Source organism: Crinia signifera, chromosome 6 (genome assembly GCF_055691185.1).
Source record: "Crinia signifera chromosome 6, ASM5569118v1, whole genome shotgun sequence".
In the NCBI taxonomy this organism is placed as follows: Eukaryota; Metazoa; Chordata; class Amphibia; order Anura; family Myobatrachidae; genus Crinia; species Crinia signifera.
The window spans coordinates 146,239,394-146,256,420 of NC_139222.1; the positions used below are offsets into that span (position 1 = coordinate 146,239,394).

Consider the following 17,027-nt stretch of genomic DNA (forward strand, 5'->3'; position numbering starts at 1 on the left):
TTATCTGTGCTGAAAGTAGGTGACAGGTGAGATGCCTGAAAGTGAATGCGTGCAGAATGCGTGTTTCAGCCAGGACGTTAAAGGAAAGAAAGCCAGTGACAGGAATCTGTTTCTTGTTCTGGTTTTCAGCACAGAGTACATCTTTATGCCAATAACTTCCCTCACAGCTATGAATCTGCCAAACCTTGTAAGAAGAGAGGTGCGTTAACATAAACACTGTCCATTTTTATTCATTTATTTCAATTAGTGACATATCACATATGTCGCCTGCCTTGAAGTGGAATAGATTGCATAATGTTTATATGGGTATATTTCATAGAGTCGACATTAAGAAGTTCAACAGTCATTTGGTCGACAGTGAAAAGGTTAGCATGGCTTAGATTGACCTGGTCGAAAGGTTGACACAAGCAAAACGTTTACATGAAAAAGGTCAATATGAGTTTTGCACAATTTTTGGTGGCTATGTCGACTTATGTTGACATGGACACTGTGTAAGTGTACCAGGTCCCTTCGCGTGGCTTGCTTCGCTCACCATGCTTTGGGCACTATTAAATGTTCACTTGGATAGTAAAGTATGAAAAGACACCTGTTTTGGAAAAAGAAATGTAAAACTCATGCCTGAATATTGCATGTGTTATCCTTTTGACTATGTCGACCCTTGTTACGTTGGCCTATGGACTGTCGACCTATTGAGTTATTGTTGTCCTGCCAATTGGCAAGATGTCAGTCTGATCTACTTCTGTAGCTTGTGGAGAGGAGAGTTCTTCCCAATCTCAGGCACTTTCTTAGTACAGACTGATCCCCTAACTCCCCTTCAGACCCTCTTCCCCTGACATTGTCCCAGCTATCACTTGCTTCTCCAGTTTTTTTTGTTCTGTGTCTCTCAATTTATGGCTGCTGAAAGCTGCTTGACTCTTCAATGGTCTTCCGGACCCCCCTCACTGGCCTCAGCGGCTCCCTCAGGATGCCGGCATTGGTATTGTGAACATCGGCATTCCCACTGCCGGGATGCTGAATGCATCCCGTAGGAACATGTAGGGTGTTCTAAGTGGCAAGTGGGAATATCTTGGCATACATATAAGACCTGAAGGCATGTGAGGGTAATCGATTGCTTGAGGGCATTTTATTGTGGAGGTTTGAGTGGCATGTGGGGACATTTTGTGGTTAGTAAGTATTCCAGGGCATAGAGGAAATTTCAGAGCAAGTGGGGGTCACATGGGGCATTTTGTGGTGGGTGACACGAGGATGCCAAGCTCTATTTATGGGTATTTTTTATCCTTGAAATAAGGGTAATGATTTTCCTTTTTTTAAGGTTTGAGGTGTGTACTTGAGGCCTTTAAAGGGTGTCCGGTTGTACATTACTGGCATAGCATATGGCTTCCCGCAGGAAGAGGGAAGAGAAATGTTTCCATTTTTGTAGCTTAGTTTTGTTGTATTGATCTAATAAATCTAGAAATTAACTTTGGAGAATGTTTCACTTTATATCATTTCTAACATATTTTGTTATTGTTTTTCTACATTTGTTCGTATTTTGTGTTTATTGATGCATGCAGCTATAGTGTAATAAAAACACCTTTGTTTTTAAGAAAACATATTTATTTTAACAATAATTCTAAAAACTGGAGCAAAAATACAATACAAAATAATGTGAATATTACTAGCTTTGATCTGCATATCAAACACAGATAAATTATTATTTTGCTAAAAGTACCACTGACTTCTCTGAAGTATATTACTGAAATACTAGTTGGCCAGATGTAACTAGAAATTGGATGGACAATCTAGAGAGACTAATACTGAATAGGTTCCTAGCACCTCATTTAAAAGAGGCAGTCCGCTGACTTATTAACCGCTCATATTGCTACAACTAACGCATTCCATCATTTGGAGATATTACTGGTATAAAAAATTAGGTATGCATTAGTCCCCAAGTATGCTGGACATTTACTATAACATGTACATCTACACCTAGTCCATATGTAACTTGGACATTACCATCCCTATGGTGAGGTCCACACATTTATTATTTCACTAATCCGCTATGATTCCCAACTCAAATTAGACTTATGGGCCCTACACACATAGCGATGTGTGCAGGGCTACCTAGCTATGCTAGGTCGGGCTGTGCTGCGCCGCTATCGCATAGCACACAGAGCTGACAGCCCACACACAGAGCGAGCTGTCAGCTCTGTGTGCTAAGCGAGCAGACAGCGCCACTGTTCTCCGGTGGGAGAACCCTGCCGATGCCGAGATTGATGGACACTGTCCATCAATCTCGGCCAGCGATAAAGACGCGCGGGGACGCGCACTGCTGCAGATATAGCCCCCACACACACACACCTATGTGAGGGCATTTGCTAAGCGACTTTGCCAAACTAAGCAAAATCGCTTAGAAAATGCCTTCATATCGGCATGTGTGTAGGCCGTATTAGTTCTTACTAAAGCTGGGTACACATTTTATACAATCTTTGGTTCGTCACCCAATACCAGGTGAACGCTCCGACATTTGTATAGGTGTGTATGCAGGACCTTTGCAATAACAATAAACCGCTTACAACGCTGTTGCTAACAGTCCGGATTAGCATCTTTTGTGTTTTACATTTTTCAGAATCCCACTGAGGAACCGCTCACCTATCTGCCGTAGCCTCACGGGTCACGCTGGGTACACACTGCTAAACTGATCATAAGCATGAAACCCAATCAGCTGTGTGATTGTAAAAGTGTGTACCCAGCTATAGGCCACTTTTCAAGTGTTCCTTTTCATTTGCTTGTTTTGTCCATTCTTTGAAGTGGCCATCGTAATTGGTATACAGTTTCCAAGAAACAGTGATTAATAAATTGTCACTAGCAAAATAACATTTATCTATAGCTTGCATGAAGAATAAGTTAATGCAGATTTCAACCCTTTTGGGAAATTGTCCTTGGTCTAAGTGTCCATACCCTGCTACAGGTAACATGGAGTACAAGCAGCTCATAGAATCTTCTCTTTCTTATTGGTGATATGGGAAACGCAGTATGGAACAATTCCTACACAGGCCAGGGGAACAGCAGCGCTTTTGCAGAATGAGAGGATGTAGAAGACTATTTCAACTTTGGTAGGAGGCTTGAAGCTGTCAAAAACATGGAGCACAAACAACGATGTTGCTATGCAGCAGATGCGAAATGTGAACTGGTTGGAAAACTTTGTCTGGCAGCTTTCTCTGTACATCTGGGAGTTGAGGGCCAGACCTAAGCCAAAGAAGATGCCAAGATTCCTTATGAGTCCAGCGAAAGGATTTGTGTCAATGTGGATCCATTCAGGTTGAGCACACCACCTCTTGGCCTTCTCTAGGGTCCACAGGAGGTCCACACCCACTGCTTTCAGGATCAGGTAGAAGCCCAGAGCAAAGAAGAAGAGGAAGAGTGTTGTATACACATATTTCTTCAGGCTGGCCTTGTAGATGGACTGGACATTGCCAAAGCATTCTGCCACCACCATTCCTGCAATAAAAATTGACAATAAATTTAACAATTTATCATACCGTTTTTGTTAGATATGTGCATAAGCAAATCCCTTCCTAAGTCAATCATTACAAGAACAAGTCTCAAAAATTGTGGTAAAAGCTATATATTGTAATGTGTCCACTGGTACTTATGTTTTTTTGACTTTTTAAAAGGAACGACTGTAGATCTACTTTAGGGGAATGGGGTTGTGGCTACTGTGCATGCCTGGCTGCATTAGGCTTCAGCAAATAATTCTTATTTGCAAGCCGATCATAGAGTGAGTGACGGGTGAATGCGTGGGGGTGGAGCCTGGCCGATTCATGAGCGTGACCAATGAAACGCTGGGAGTGTCCGGGACAATGCAGTTGTTCTTAAGCCTACTAGGTCCAGCCAGATGATGCCAGCAGGCAGCTGGAAGTGGCTGTTTTGTTCGCAATAACCCTGGACTTACACGGCAGCTGTTAACAGTCTAAAGGACCAGAGGAAAACTCATTTGATTGTGAGTTAAAATCAAATAATTTTTCCTCTAGGCGGCCAGATGCAAATTAATCTATACCTGTACACATCCATTCACAGACCCTGCAAACCTATTAGTAAGGCGGGAGTAAGGATGGAGCAGATACAGACCTGTTCGCAGAGCGGCCGAATTCGTCCCTGTGCAAACAGGTCTGAACCGGTCACACTGTCCTTTGTGGACAATACTACTTGTATGCTGGATTAAGCAACCTCTATACTGTACATGTACCAAGACCCTTGCCACAAGCACACTTCCCAGCTGGTTCCATATAGGTAACCTGCTATTGCTAGTATCTGACATTTCATTGATATCTCTCAACTTGTTCCACAAACAATGAAATTGTGCTGTAACTTGGCATTACACATACTGGCAGGAAACAGTTGGATGTTTTTTTCTCCAGGAGCATCTTACCTGATATTACACCACATACAACTTGATGGGGAAAGTGAGCAGCAAGGAAGACACGTGAGAGGCAAACACACACCTGGACCAGCCAGAACCCAGTCCACAGAAAAGCTTGAAGGCACCTATAGGAGAGAGATAAGAGAGAGGTAAGCCATATTATACTGTATTTTACTGTATTATATACATGTGGCCAAATCTTCTGTTATCACTTATGATTGATGGGGTATAGCATGACCACCCCAATCATTTAAACTATTTTTCTCCACTCATGTCAGTGCAAATTATCGATTATATCCAACAAGGGAACATGCAATTATATTGTTGAAGTCTTCAGATTATTCACCTGTTCTTGAAAGTGAGTGGAGACTTCTTGCTCAGGAGAATTGTGAGGAGTGAAGTCACCATAACATAGTATACTCCAGCTGATCCCATGGCGTGGCCAGATGGACTTCCTATGGGCAGAAAAAATCAAATCTGTTAATCACGTGTTCTTATCACATAAATGGGCCCCTGTTTAGTGATTTGTTTATTGTAAATGCCTTAGTTACTGCTCTATGATTACTTCTTGTTAATTGCTGTTACGCAATTGCCACATGGTATGCGTCTACTTCAGATTTTATCTTTATTGTATCGAATACCTATTGATGTCATAAAAATTTTACTTAAGGTTTGAATTGTAAAACTGCTTAATACAACCATCATCTATGATTTATGCATAAAGAAAAACAAATTAACAAAACTTTTCAAAGTTATTGTTCAGGATTTAGAATCCATTAATGTTGAGATGCAAAGTAGATTAATATTGTCTAGTTAAGAGAAATGTTTTACAGCCAAAAATCGATCCATGTGTACACAGCTTTAAACTGGATTTTGGGTCAAGCTCTATTGGTCGACAGTGAAATGTGGACACATGAGAAAAGGTTGACATGCACTAGGGCGACATTGACAAAAGGTTGATGCAAACAGTAGATCAACATGGAAATGGTGGACATAGGAAAAGGTTGACATGGAGTTATCACATTTTTGGGGGTATCTATGTTTATATGTACCCCCAATTAGTGTAGTGCGTATACAACCCCCCCTCCCCCCCTGCTTCGGACACCGTGACTTGCTTCGCTCGGCACACTTCACTGTTCCCAATTGTAGTCTACATGGTCCTTAAGTAAGAACACTTAATGTCATGTCAACCTTTTCATGTGTTGACCATTGCCATGTCGGTCAATTGCTTATGTCAACCTTTTGTCAATGTTGACCTGGTGCAAGTCGATCTTTTCACCATGTTGACCTATTGCTTGGTGACCAATATTGGTCGACCTATTGACTGTTGTCAACTGGAACCACTGTTGATCGTAAAGAGTAGGGTCTTCTCCCAATGCATGCTAAATTGTGGTATGCCTGTCTCCAGAGACATCCAGTGTTGATCTGTTTTGCTGAGAGAAGCCTTTTTCCAGTGGAAACACCAGAAAAGGGTTTTATCAAAATAATAAGTAGATCTCTTATGCTCATTATTGTAGTAACATGACTTTAGGTATCAGTGTTGTTTGTGCTGAATATATTACTAACACAGAATACAGCTACATTACATAATTAGAATGGTCTCTTTCAATCTATATTCCTTAAAGTATAGGTCACATGCAAATTTTATTGTTTTATGTTGAGGTGTAATTGAAAGCTCAGATACTACGGGATGCTATAAATTATTAGCATAGTTTCTACAAGCTGTAATACAAATATCACTTAACAACTGTTAGGCAAATAAGAAGAATTTTCGCACCTGGTCCAGTCTCGCATGTAACCGGAAACTGCTGTATGATGGGGGCAGACATGTTGCTGTAATAGTCTGTGTCATGAACCCACCAATATGGCCTCTGCCCAAATAGAATCCTGAAAGTAAAGAACATAGTCTATGAGATGCAAAGAAATACTATTGGGCCTGCTAGAGCAATCATGACATCTTAACCATCGAATGCTATCTATCTATCTATCTATCTCTATGTCTGTCAGTCTATATGCATACATATATATTGATAGCTAGATATACTGTATATAATATACATACATATACAGTATATATATATATATATATATAAAGTGTTGTATATATTGTGTTAACAATGGTTTGTTGTTAATTACTCATACACACACACACACACACACACACACACACACGTGTGTGTGTGTGTGTGTGTGTGTATATATGTTTATAAAATTTAGTAATAATAATTATACAAATAAAAACAAAATAATTCACAGAAGGTTTTAGTAAATCAGTTCTATCACAAATAACACATAAAATGCTTAGAAGAACAGTGCAGAAATAATAATTATTCTCCACCTGTCTCTTTATTTCAGTTCACTAAAGGTGAACTACTTATTACAGCTGTGCCTTTTGTCTGTGTTTGATTTATATCTGCCTATATTTAGTGTGTGTATCTATATGTGTGTGTATGTATATATGTGTGTGTGTGTGTATATATATATATACACACACACACACACACACACACACACACATTATTTATACAAGTTGAGGCGGACATCTGTAACAGCACTATGTGCAAGACAGTAATTGCTTGCCATTAAAATTCAGTATCTGAGATAATACACAAAATTTGTTTCATGTTTTGAAACCTTGTTTTATGCACAAATAAAATATGTGTGTATTTCATGTGGTTGATGTGTTCGTACAACATAAATGCAAGATACCAAAAGATACATCATTAAAATATAAAAATATTCTGAAATAAGGAATCCATTATCTAAAATTCTTCCGGTCCCGAGCATTTTGGATAAGGGATACTCAACATTATATATATAAAATGTAGAACACAAGCCAAGATAAAACTCACCACTTGAAAACAAGGTTAAGCCAGTCCCCGATTACGGCCACCCAGATAAGTTTGATGCCTACGGACTCGCACAGATGGAACCAGATGGGGAAGAAGATGTAGAAGGTATTTCTGAGATCAGCAGCAAATGAGATGAACATGAACCAGTCTTGGGAAGCCTTGTAGTTCATCTGGAGGTATTCGACCATTTGAACTCCTGAGTCATGAAGAGCATCCATTGCGTTCTCCATGTCTTTGTCTCTTGTGCTCTTGGAGAGTTGTTTACTTGCTTCGAGTCTCTTGATCTGGTTTCTGGTTCTCTGCAGCTGCCTATTATATTGTCTGCTGCTTAAACCCGTCACTCTGATCTTTGACCCACATGAGCATCCCTGTAGCAACACATTGTTGACAATATATCATGGATGACGCAGGTAGGGATAAGGGGAAAGAAAAGTGTTGACCAGTGTCATGTTACAGTGAAATGATGGAGAAACGGTGAAAATAACTTTGTTGACAATACAAAGGGCAGAGTCCTTTCTATGAAAAGGACGTCAGAATGCAAGGTTGTAGGGGAAATAGAAAATGCTTAGCTAAGCACTCTGTGGGATACCTGTGTTCTAGCAAGTTTACTTATTTAATTAAAAGTTCATGTACCTGCCAATAATAGTCATGTCTGTTAACTGCAATTGTTGGGCAGAATGTATTGAACCGAATAGCGTGCTATGGCACAGGATGTTTATTTCAGTTCACTGGAAAAATAAATTATAGCGATATACTAATTAAAGATGTCACAAATCTACTTTGGCCTAATTCAGAGATGGACGCAAGGGCCTTTGCATCGGCAATTCAGTACACAGCAATTCTGTGAAAACATGTATATTTTGCAGCAGTCTGGACTTCTATTGAGACACCCAATGGAGGCGCCTGAGATCCACAGCTTGTGTAGAAAGGTGCAATGATTGGATAACCTAAAGAGTAACACTACAGTCACACATCATGACTGTCAGATGTAAGACACCAGAGCACGGATATTAATTGTGTGCAGGATGTGACAGGATGTGATGGTGTCCATGCAATAGAACTTAAAGGCCACGCCCCCAAGGTAAAGAATGAAGATGCCGTGGAAGTCCTGGATAGGTGGCTGCCATGCAAAAGAGCTTAAAGGCTGCCCACCCCCCTAGTTAAGAGCTTAAAGGCTGCCCCCCCCCCGCAAAGTCTATCACGGTGCCAGGGTAATCTGCCACTCAGCACTAGTTTTGCTGCTGGGGGGTAATTGATAAATCTGTTGAATAAATGTGAACCATACGGCTTACTACAGATAAGGAGGCCTTATTCTTAAATGCGGGTGTTATTTATTGAACTATGGGGCTTGATGAGGGCCAGAATATTCACTCATTGTACATGTTTCATCAATATTTCCAAATAGGGCCTCTGTATTCCAGGACCCAGACAATAAGCAACTTGAAGTAATACAAAAGGAGCCACTGGTAATACAGTTTCAAGTGCAAGTAGGAGAGAGCAGAACATTCTGCTAACTGTCCTCATTCTGGCATGGCCGTCCCAAATGCAGATGACTGACATGATTAGGCAGCATTGTAAGGACACGGGCTGATTGAGGCCTGCACCAGTTTGAGTAACAGATCTAGGGCGGAATTTACTAAGATGGGAGTTCTGTTTCACTTGGGATGTTGCTATGGACAACCAATCAGAATCTACTTTTTATTTCGCACTTTCTAGAAGATAATAGAAAGTATCTGATTGGTTGTCCATAGCAACATCCCATGTGAAATAAAACTCTCATCTTTGTAAATTCCCCCCCTCAGTCAAATGACTCAGTGTATGAAATGCAGCCACATTGCTACAGCTGTTTGTACTTCTTTTTGTAGAGGCAGAATGAGGGAGGAAAGGGGAACTTTAAAGTGGTCAAGTTCAGTAATGGCGTGAGACCAGGGAGGTTATTCTAGTTCACATGCAAATCTGCTTTGTGTGTTCTTTGAATGCCGCACGCACGAGCACCAACCCCCACACATGCCGAGTTCCCCTGCAAACGTGCAAATGGATGTTTAGCATAAACATCTATTTGCAGCTTGCGTGCGGGGAGGAAATCATTTGTTGGTCGCCAACCATCAAATGATTTTTAAGGTGCACGCAAATCTAAGACACTCTCTGGTGTCTTAGATTTGTGGCTACCTTGTACGGGTAGAGGGCGGGCAGGTGACATCTGGTGACAATAGCTGCCCATCCTCGGCACGTGCATCATCGCCGAATTACCGTGGCAATGCCCAGCGTTCCCATGAGTGCACTGCTAGGTGTGAACAAGATGGCGAATAACCAACTCGCCGTTCACACCATGCACATGCGCATATCGCTCCCCAGATCAGAATCTCCCCCCCCCAGATGTAGACCAGCTCATGTATGTCTTGTGTAAATCTAAGCATATATTATTGGTGCCGACCAATATGGACCCTGTTATACAGTAATTGTAACCTATTCTGGGTCAGAGATTAGGGGGAAATTTACTAAAGGAAATTTGTAAAAAATCGGTGTATTTGTATCCAGAAATACACTTATTTTTGACATTTACTATCCCGAAAATACGGCAATTCGTAGTCGTATTGATGTGCTATCAATACGAATACGAATTGCCGTATTTTCGGGATAGTAAATGTCAAAAATAAGTGTATTTCTGGATACAAATACACCGATTTTTTACAAATTTCCTTTAGTAAATTTCCCCCTTGGCTAAATATTATTTTTAAAGCACTTTGGAATATGGATGAGCTACATACATAACTGCCAGTAATAATATGTGGATTTTTTTATTGAAGGTTTGGAGTCAAACTGCATCAGCCCATCTGACCATTTTCTTCATTACCAGCTACAGATGACAGGTGGCAGTGTACTGTCAAATTGGATAACTGCACTATTTGTTTCCCCACTTCCAGTACTTATCACCAGGGCTGCCATCAGGGGGGTGCTGTGGGTACAGATGTCCTGGGGTAGGCCTCTCAGAAAGAGAGGGAAGGGTTTAGACAACTCCTGAGAGAGAGAGGGAAGGGCTCTGACAATCCTGGAGCAGGGCTTCGTAGGGATGGACATCGGAAGCCCACCATCGAATGATGGCTGGGCTTCCACCATCAAATCTTTCCATGCAATGGTCACTGACCATCACATCAAAAGAATTAGATAGAAAAACATTGATGGCGCATGTGCAAAAAAAAAAACCTATTTTGCATATGCGCAACCATCTTCAGAGCAGCCATGCAAGTGCAGAAGCAGTTAAACCGGGAGGGCAGGATCATCAGAACACCATCAAATGTTTACCATTCGATAGTGGCAAACATCGATATGCCACCATCGAATGGTAAAACCACTGGTCTCGCTGCCAGTCCTCGCGCAACCTCCCTCTGTTGTCCTATATTTGGAGTTGGCTAGGGTTCTGTGACAGGATGTGCGGCATGTATGTGGCAACAAGGTGCCCTGTCTGGCAACATTTACTATTGTGTGTGTGTGTGTGGGGGGGGGCAGAATTAAAATTAGTCCCGTGCCCCAAAATTCCTAGTGGCAACCCTGCTCATCACCTCTACTTAGAAGGATATATAATGCACAGAAGACTGTTGAGGGAACGTTGGGATTGGCTGGTGCACACTTTCTTGACATGGTACAACAATAAGTAGGCTAAGGGAGGGCTGCGTTCCTGAAAGTGGGGGCATGTGGCCTCCGTTTCCTGGGAGGTGAGAGCCAATGGTCTGCGTATCACTAGGCAGACTTCCTGGCCTTGCAGCCTCCTATTTGGCTGATTGTCTTGATTTTGGATCCCAGCTTGCAACGTCGGTCACAGTGCTAGGAATGTAGGTACATGCAGGTGTCTCTTCGACATCTCCTGGATGACTCTCCTATAAATTTGACAAACTACAATCCCGCATTTAACATTGAACTTGAATCCAGCTCTGAATTAGGCCATAAAACAATAAGCAAAAAGTGCTGTGTGTGAATTTTAGCACTCAATCGGCGCACAAGACCACAGAGCCTAGAGAACAGTTGATGACAAGATGAGATGGGGCATACTGTATGTGATTAGAAAGCTTAGTTCTGTGTCCTGCTGGTCATATTATGTATCTTACAGCCCTCATTTTATATATTATGGGTTGAACTGTTTTTCTGATCTATTTATCTATTTATTTATATGAGATAAATAAGTTTGATACAGAAGATTAATTTTTTATTCACTACAGTAGCTGAGGCTAATCAACTAGCTGCCCGCAGTCTGCTGTGATCAGTGTGCACTTTTTCACTTTTGTTTTATCATGCCTGACTTCCAACAGCCAATGGTATCGGCAGATGCAGAGCACAACAATATGAGGAGGGGATTCCTTGCTTTGGCCCCTTTCACTCCATTGCTTAAATCTGGAGGCAGTGTAAAATACTGAGCTCAGCGGTCATCAGATCTCAGTAGAATCCCCCAAGGAGGATTCATGTAAGCCATGCACTGACTATTAATATTAATATTTGTGGAATCCTGCTAACAAGAATTTTGAGGATGGGGGTCACAGCTGCTATTGAAGTAAATGGGGATGTAAATAAAGGACACTACTGTGTGCTGTAATAGAATTTGGGTCACTATTGTATGGCATAATGTGAAAAATTGTCACTATTGTGTCGCATAATTTGAATAAAGGTCAGTAATGTGTAACATAATGTGAATAAGGGGATCTACTGTGGCATAATGTGAATAAGGGATATTACTGTGGCACAATATACAGCCTGGCCCTACTGCTGCAACAAATGGCTTACTAGGAGTAAGGTTTGTAAAGGTTTTCACAATCACTATGCCTTTAACAGATGGTTTTTAATTGCTTACTGTAATTTTAGATACATCAAGAAATCTGTGTAATAATTTTAGAGGTTAATATAATTAGCAGCTGAGGATTTATCCTGAGTATCTTATTATCCCAGATGCTGGTGCATATTGGGGAGTTTATTTTTCCTAACTCAAGCAGGCAAAAATGAAATTCCTGAATAGTGACCATTTTTTACCCCATCGCAGAAGCGAAAAATCCAAAGATTTGCTGCTTTTCAATACAGGGTAATTTGCTGCACAAAAGGAACAGGATTACAATGTATAGCCCCAATTTTTTGTCTTTTTTAGGGTTACTGCAGGTAATATGATTCCCCCCAAAAGGTAAGCAAGCTTGTAGATTATGTGAGTACAGGTATCCATTTTCTGAGTACCTGTACTTTAATTTAATAGAAAAAAAAGAATTGCTCAGAACTCTGGAAAGGATTCTCCACCTCTTGATGTCTATGTCAGTAGAATTAGGAGAGACTATTATCTGCTTTTTGTACTGTGTTTGGTGCTTGGCACATGTTATTTTCTCAGTACTAAAAGGAAAAAACCAGTTTGAACAGGATTGTGAAAAAAAACATTCTGTCCGTGGTCGTGGTTTAGAAGTAACTAGGAAAATCAATATGTGCGCTCTCATATATTCACAGAGAACAAGGTCTGTTTTCAGTTTTGCAGAGGAGAATGCCTGGGGACTGTCCTGAGTTCATTAATGTTATGTCAGTTCAAAGTCGTTCTCCTGGCATAACAATAAACACCTCACACAAACACTTTCCAGAAACCAGAAACATACTTTAAGAGTGTAGAGTATTTATCTCTGTAAACTTGTGAATTTAGTTAAAAATGTTCTAGTACGCACTTCTGTTAAATATGATACTTGCTTGGGCTCCTCACAGTCCTACGGGATGACACGTGTAGTAATACAAATTATTTTATGTTTGAATTATAACCAGCCTTGCTGACCTAGCCGCATTGGAAGTCTAAATTCTTGGAAATTCTACTTTTATATTTGCTGTTAGTTATCTGGTACATTATCATGCATACACTAGCAGTATGTACTATTTATATTTAGTAAGGGGCTCAGACCATGCACTGGTGGTTAGCAAAGCCTCTAAGCATGGACCCCTTACACTGCATTTCCAGTGATAGGCCCTTCATGCCCTAGTGCAGGGCTGGGCAACACCGGCCCTCCAGATGTTAATGAACTACACATCCCAGGATGCTTTGCATTAGATTTGCTATGTGGCCATGCTGAAACTGATGCAAGGCATGCTGGAATGTGTAGTTCATCAACATCTGGAGGGCCGGTGTTGCCCAGCCCTGCCCTAGTGGGACACTGCTAGTGAGTTACTCCAAACATTCACATCACAGTGAGTATTTTTTTCTTCTTATTGTATTGTAACAGGAGCTTTGTGTCTACCTTCAATAAAACCAGCTTAAGTCATACTTGCCTACGTTTAAAAACTAGTTTCAGGAAGATTATAGTTGGCAGTAGAATTTTGCAAAGTGCACCATTGAGGGGGTGTGTCATGCTCCACCCAAAGGGCGGTATTCTAGTTCCATGCTCTACCCAAAGGGCGGTATTCTAGTTCCATATATGGAGAGATTGTGAAAAGAGATTATGAACGTGGCACCTAGAAGTGTGGGTGTGTACTGCTACATCTGAGAGGAATCCTGTAAAATTAATTGTATCCAAATGTAGATGAGCCCCAAAGCAGTTAGTAAGAGCTACTATACTTGCTAAATTGCTGGGAAATGGTGCTGATGATTCAATGTAAATGTATCTGTGTCTCATTCCTTTTTCTGAAAAAAAAAAGTAACAGTGTAATGTGGGCTAGGTGACATGAGGGAGATTGCTAGACTAATGAGGGAGAGAGGGAGATTGCTGCTATTTCAGGGAGTCTCCTGCAGAATGCAGGAGCATAGGCAACTATGGCTTAAGTTCATTTGTTACAACATGTTACACATGCATTGGCACCAGATAAAATTTACCTTAACTGCTCCTTGGAAGCAGCAGTGATGACTCCTCCAACCACGTCTGAATTAGGACCTATCTGTCCCAACAATGTAATAGTATATAGTACTCTATTGGAAAAGGTCCTTATAAAATTGTAATAGTCTGCTTAAGCTATAGCAGCACAAAAATATATATAATTGAGCTCATTGTGGTGCAGTCTGTCTTTCGGAAAAGGTGCTAAATTATATGAAACGAAATATGCCTAATAGTCAACAATTCTTTATTTTATGGACTGTAGCTTGAACTACACATCCCAGCATGCCCTGCTATAGTTTTGCTATTTTGCCATGCTAAATCAGTTGCAGGGCATGATGGGATGTGTAGTTCAACAACAGCTGGAGTGCCAAAGGTTTCCCATCCCTCTTATAGTAGGTAGGCCATGATAATCCAGCACCCTTGGTTCCAGCACTGTCCAGTATTATCCATTTTCTGGATTATTGGTGGAACACACAGCGGCATCCCAACAGCTTTCCCTCCCACCCCCCACTAACTAAACCATAATCTTGTACAGCCAGGGGCACCGACCGGTCCGCCGGGCCCCAGTAAAAAGGGAGGGGTCACGGCAACCAGGTGGGGGTGTGGCCTCCGGGAAGGGCAGGATAATAGATGGTAAACCTGTATATTAAAAGCTGCTCTTCACCTCTATGGCGGCTACTAGATGGTGTCCAATAGAGCGATTAAAGTGTTGCTCCGTTCTAGTGTGCACAGCCAATGGCGCTGACATTACTATTATGTTGTACCATCATTTGACAGGGTGATAACTAGTAATGAATATTTTCCATTATACGTCACTGCAGAATATCATGGTGCCTTATATGGATAATAATAATAATAATAATAATAATGATATTATATCTTGCAGGGTGAAAATACTGTTTATTTTCATTGTAACCTATTGTATTGTTTAACAAAAAGAGATACAATACATGATTTTAACATCCATTGCTGTTGTCCGACTTTCATATGAAGAGATATTCTCCACAGGATTTTAAATAAATGTCAAACCAAATTGAATTGAACTATTCAGGACAGTAAATACAGGATAAAGAACATTGAGTAATTTCTCCCTCTATGGAATATAGTAGCTTAGAATTACTTTTTAATTGTGTTAGCATTTGACATGAATCACATTGGGCCTTATTTTGGTTTATTCTTTCTGACAAAATCCTTCTTAGATGGACAAAACCATGTGCACTGCAGGGGGGCAGATGAAACATGTGCAGAGAGAATTCGATTTGGGTGAGTAATTTTGTTTCTGTGCAGGGAAAATACTGACTGCTTTATTTTTACACTGCAATATAGATCTCACTTTGAAGTAAAACCCCACCCAAATCTAATTCTCTCTGCACATGTTACATCTGCCCCACCTGCAGTGCACATGGTTTTGCCCATCTAAGAAGGATTTTGTCAGAAAGAATGAACCAAAATAAGGCCCCTTGTGAGGTTCTTTTATGCAACAAATGGAACAAGTAACTAAACCTTTTCCTAAATCACAAAATACCTAAAATAAATTAGTGTTACCCACTACCAAGTGCTAATACTATAGGTACAGTGGCTTTAAAAGAAAGCTGTATTACATTTTTCTATGTTTGCAAACACTGCTGCAATGGAGATGTTACATAAATTACAGTCCTCAGGTTATAAAATGTTTTCTGTCAAGCTTAAAGGTCAGGAACTAAGATAACCTGGTAACCTAGTCTAAAGGATAGGATATACAGTAACAAAAGAAAAGATTTGACCCAAGGGGTTATAGGCCAAAAACATATGCCTCTAGGTTAGTGCATACGTGCTAGCAGTAATGTTACCTCTACTAGCAAATTAGTAACAAATTCCTACTTGTTACATTACTGTATCACACACTGAGGTTATGAATTCAGTTCCCGAGCATGGCTGATTGGTGTGGAGCTTGTATGTTCTACCTGTGCCTGTGTGAGTATCCTCTGGGTGCAGTGTTTGACTGGGAAATGAAGGGCTCAACAGGGGAATACCTGTTTAAATCTTCTTTGGGTGTTACCAATCATTTTGTGGGTGTGGTCATCAACTGTAGGGGTGTGGGTTTTGCACAAAAGCACAATATCGTACAGTCTACTATTTGCAGACACAGCACCGGTGTGTAGGATACACTGGCATCTGTGACGTAACAATAAACTGCACTACACAACATCATCATATACAAACCAAGATAAACACACAGTAATTTAACTTATCTTTGGCTAATCAAGCTTATGTGGCACTAGTGTCACAGTAAGTGGCAAATCAAACTGTTACACTAGTAAGAGGATATGAGTGTGAGTTTAATTTGTGTGGAGTTTGTATGTGTATATAAATAATAACTATAACCGAAATAAATTGCAAACTATTTTGTGTATAACATTTTTTCACATTGTAACTAATTTTATGTGCTCAACATATATACCTCAACTTGTATTCTTTGTAGTATGAAAAATGCACTATTATATTTTCCCTCTATGCGGACATGGATGTTGAAGTAAGAACGGTTTAGTCAGTTAAAAAAAATCATGAAAAACTTCAACCTTGTCATGTGTCGACCATTGGCATGTTAACCATTTGCTTATGTCAACCTAGTATAGGTCAACCTTTTTCATGTTGACTTTGACTGGATACCCATTTATACCCCTTTCAGACCACCAAAGGTTATTGCAGTGTCATCCCAGGTTGAAAGCAGCATTGACCGAGTTCCCGGGTCGAGCTACATGGCTCTGACCTGAATTGCTTTGCAGTGTGAATGGGTAATTCGGTTCGAGCGTCCTGGATCCTGTTCACACTATGAAGGAGGCCGATTAATCTCCAAGTGATGCCCCCTCCCCCACCCCCGATGACGTGCCGATGCCCCGCCCCCCCTCCATCTGACATCAGCGACCCAGATTACAGCACAAATGCCGGGTCACTCCCGGGACAGACCCATGTCCAAAT

The 17,027-nt window shown here is 40.8% G+C and overlaps 1 protein-coding gene across 2 annotated transcripts; it reads right to left on the reverse strand.

The window, feature by feature from the left end:
• Window positions 1-1,594: 1,594 nt before the first annotated feature.
• LOC146008357 (glucose-6-phosphatase catalytic subunit 1-like) lies at window positions 1,595-7,555 on the reverse strand. 2 transcript variants are annotated; one of them, XR_014444495.1, is made up of 6 exons: window positions 7,255-7,555; window positions 6,180-6,289; window positions 4,749-4,857; window positions 4,412-4,527; window positions 2,210-3,480; window positions 1,595-2,155 (listed from the first exon to the last, which is right to left on the reverse strand). XR_014444495.1 is itself a non-coding variant. In XM_083147560.1 (5 exons), exons 1-5 carry the CDS (start codon window positions 7,482-7,484, stop codon window positions 2,972-2,974), a joined length of 1,074 nt encoding a protein of 357 aa, XP_083003686.1. In that variant the 5' UTR covers window positions 7,485-7,555; the 3' UTR covers window positions 1,595-2,971. The 2 variants fall into 2 exon arrangements, 1 of the variants encoding a protein (XP_083003686.1); XM_083147560.1 differs by having other exon boundaries at window positions 1,595-3,480.
• Window positions 7,556-17,027: the final 9,472 nt, after the last annotated feature.

Bases quoted from the DNA above. Each gene is read 5' to 3' on its own strand.
- LOC146008357 (XM_083147560.1), bottom strand. From the start codon at position 7,484: ATGGAGAACGCAATGGATGCTCTTCATGACTCAGGAGTTCAAATGGTC. The intron at 6,290-7,254 runs GTGAGTTTTATC...CTTTACTTTCAG, and splicing joins CTTAACCTTGTTTTCAAGTG to GATTCTATTTGGGCAGAGGC. The intron at 3,481-4,411 runs GTAAGATGCTCC...TTTTTATTGCAG, and splicing joins TGTATGTGGTGTAATATCAG to GAATGGTGGTGGCAGAATGC.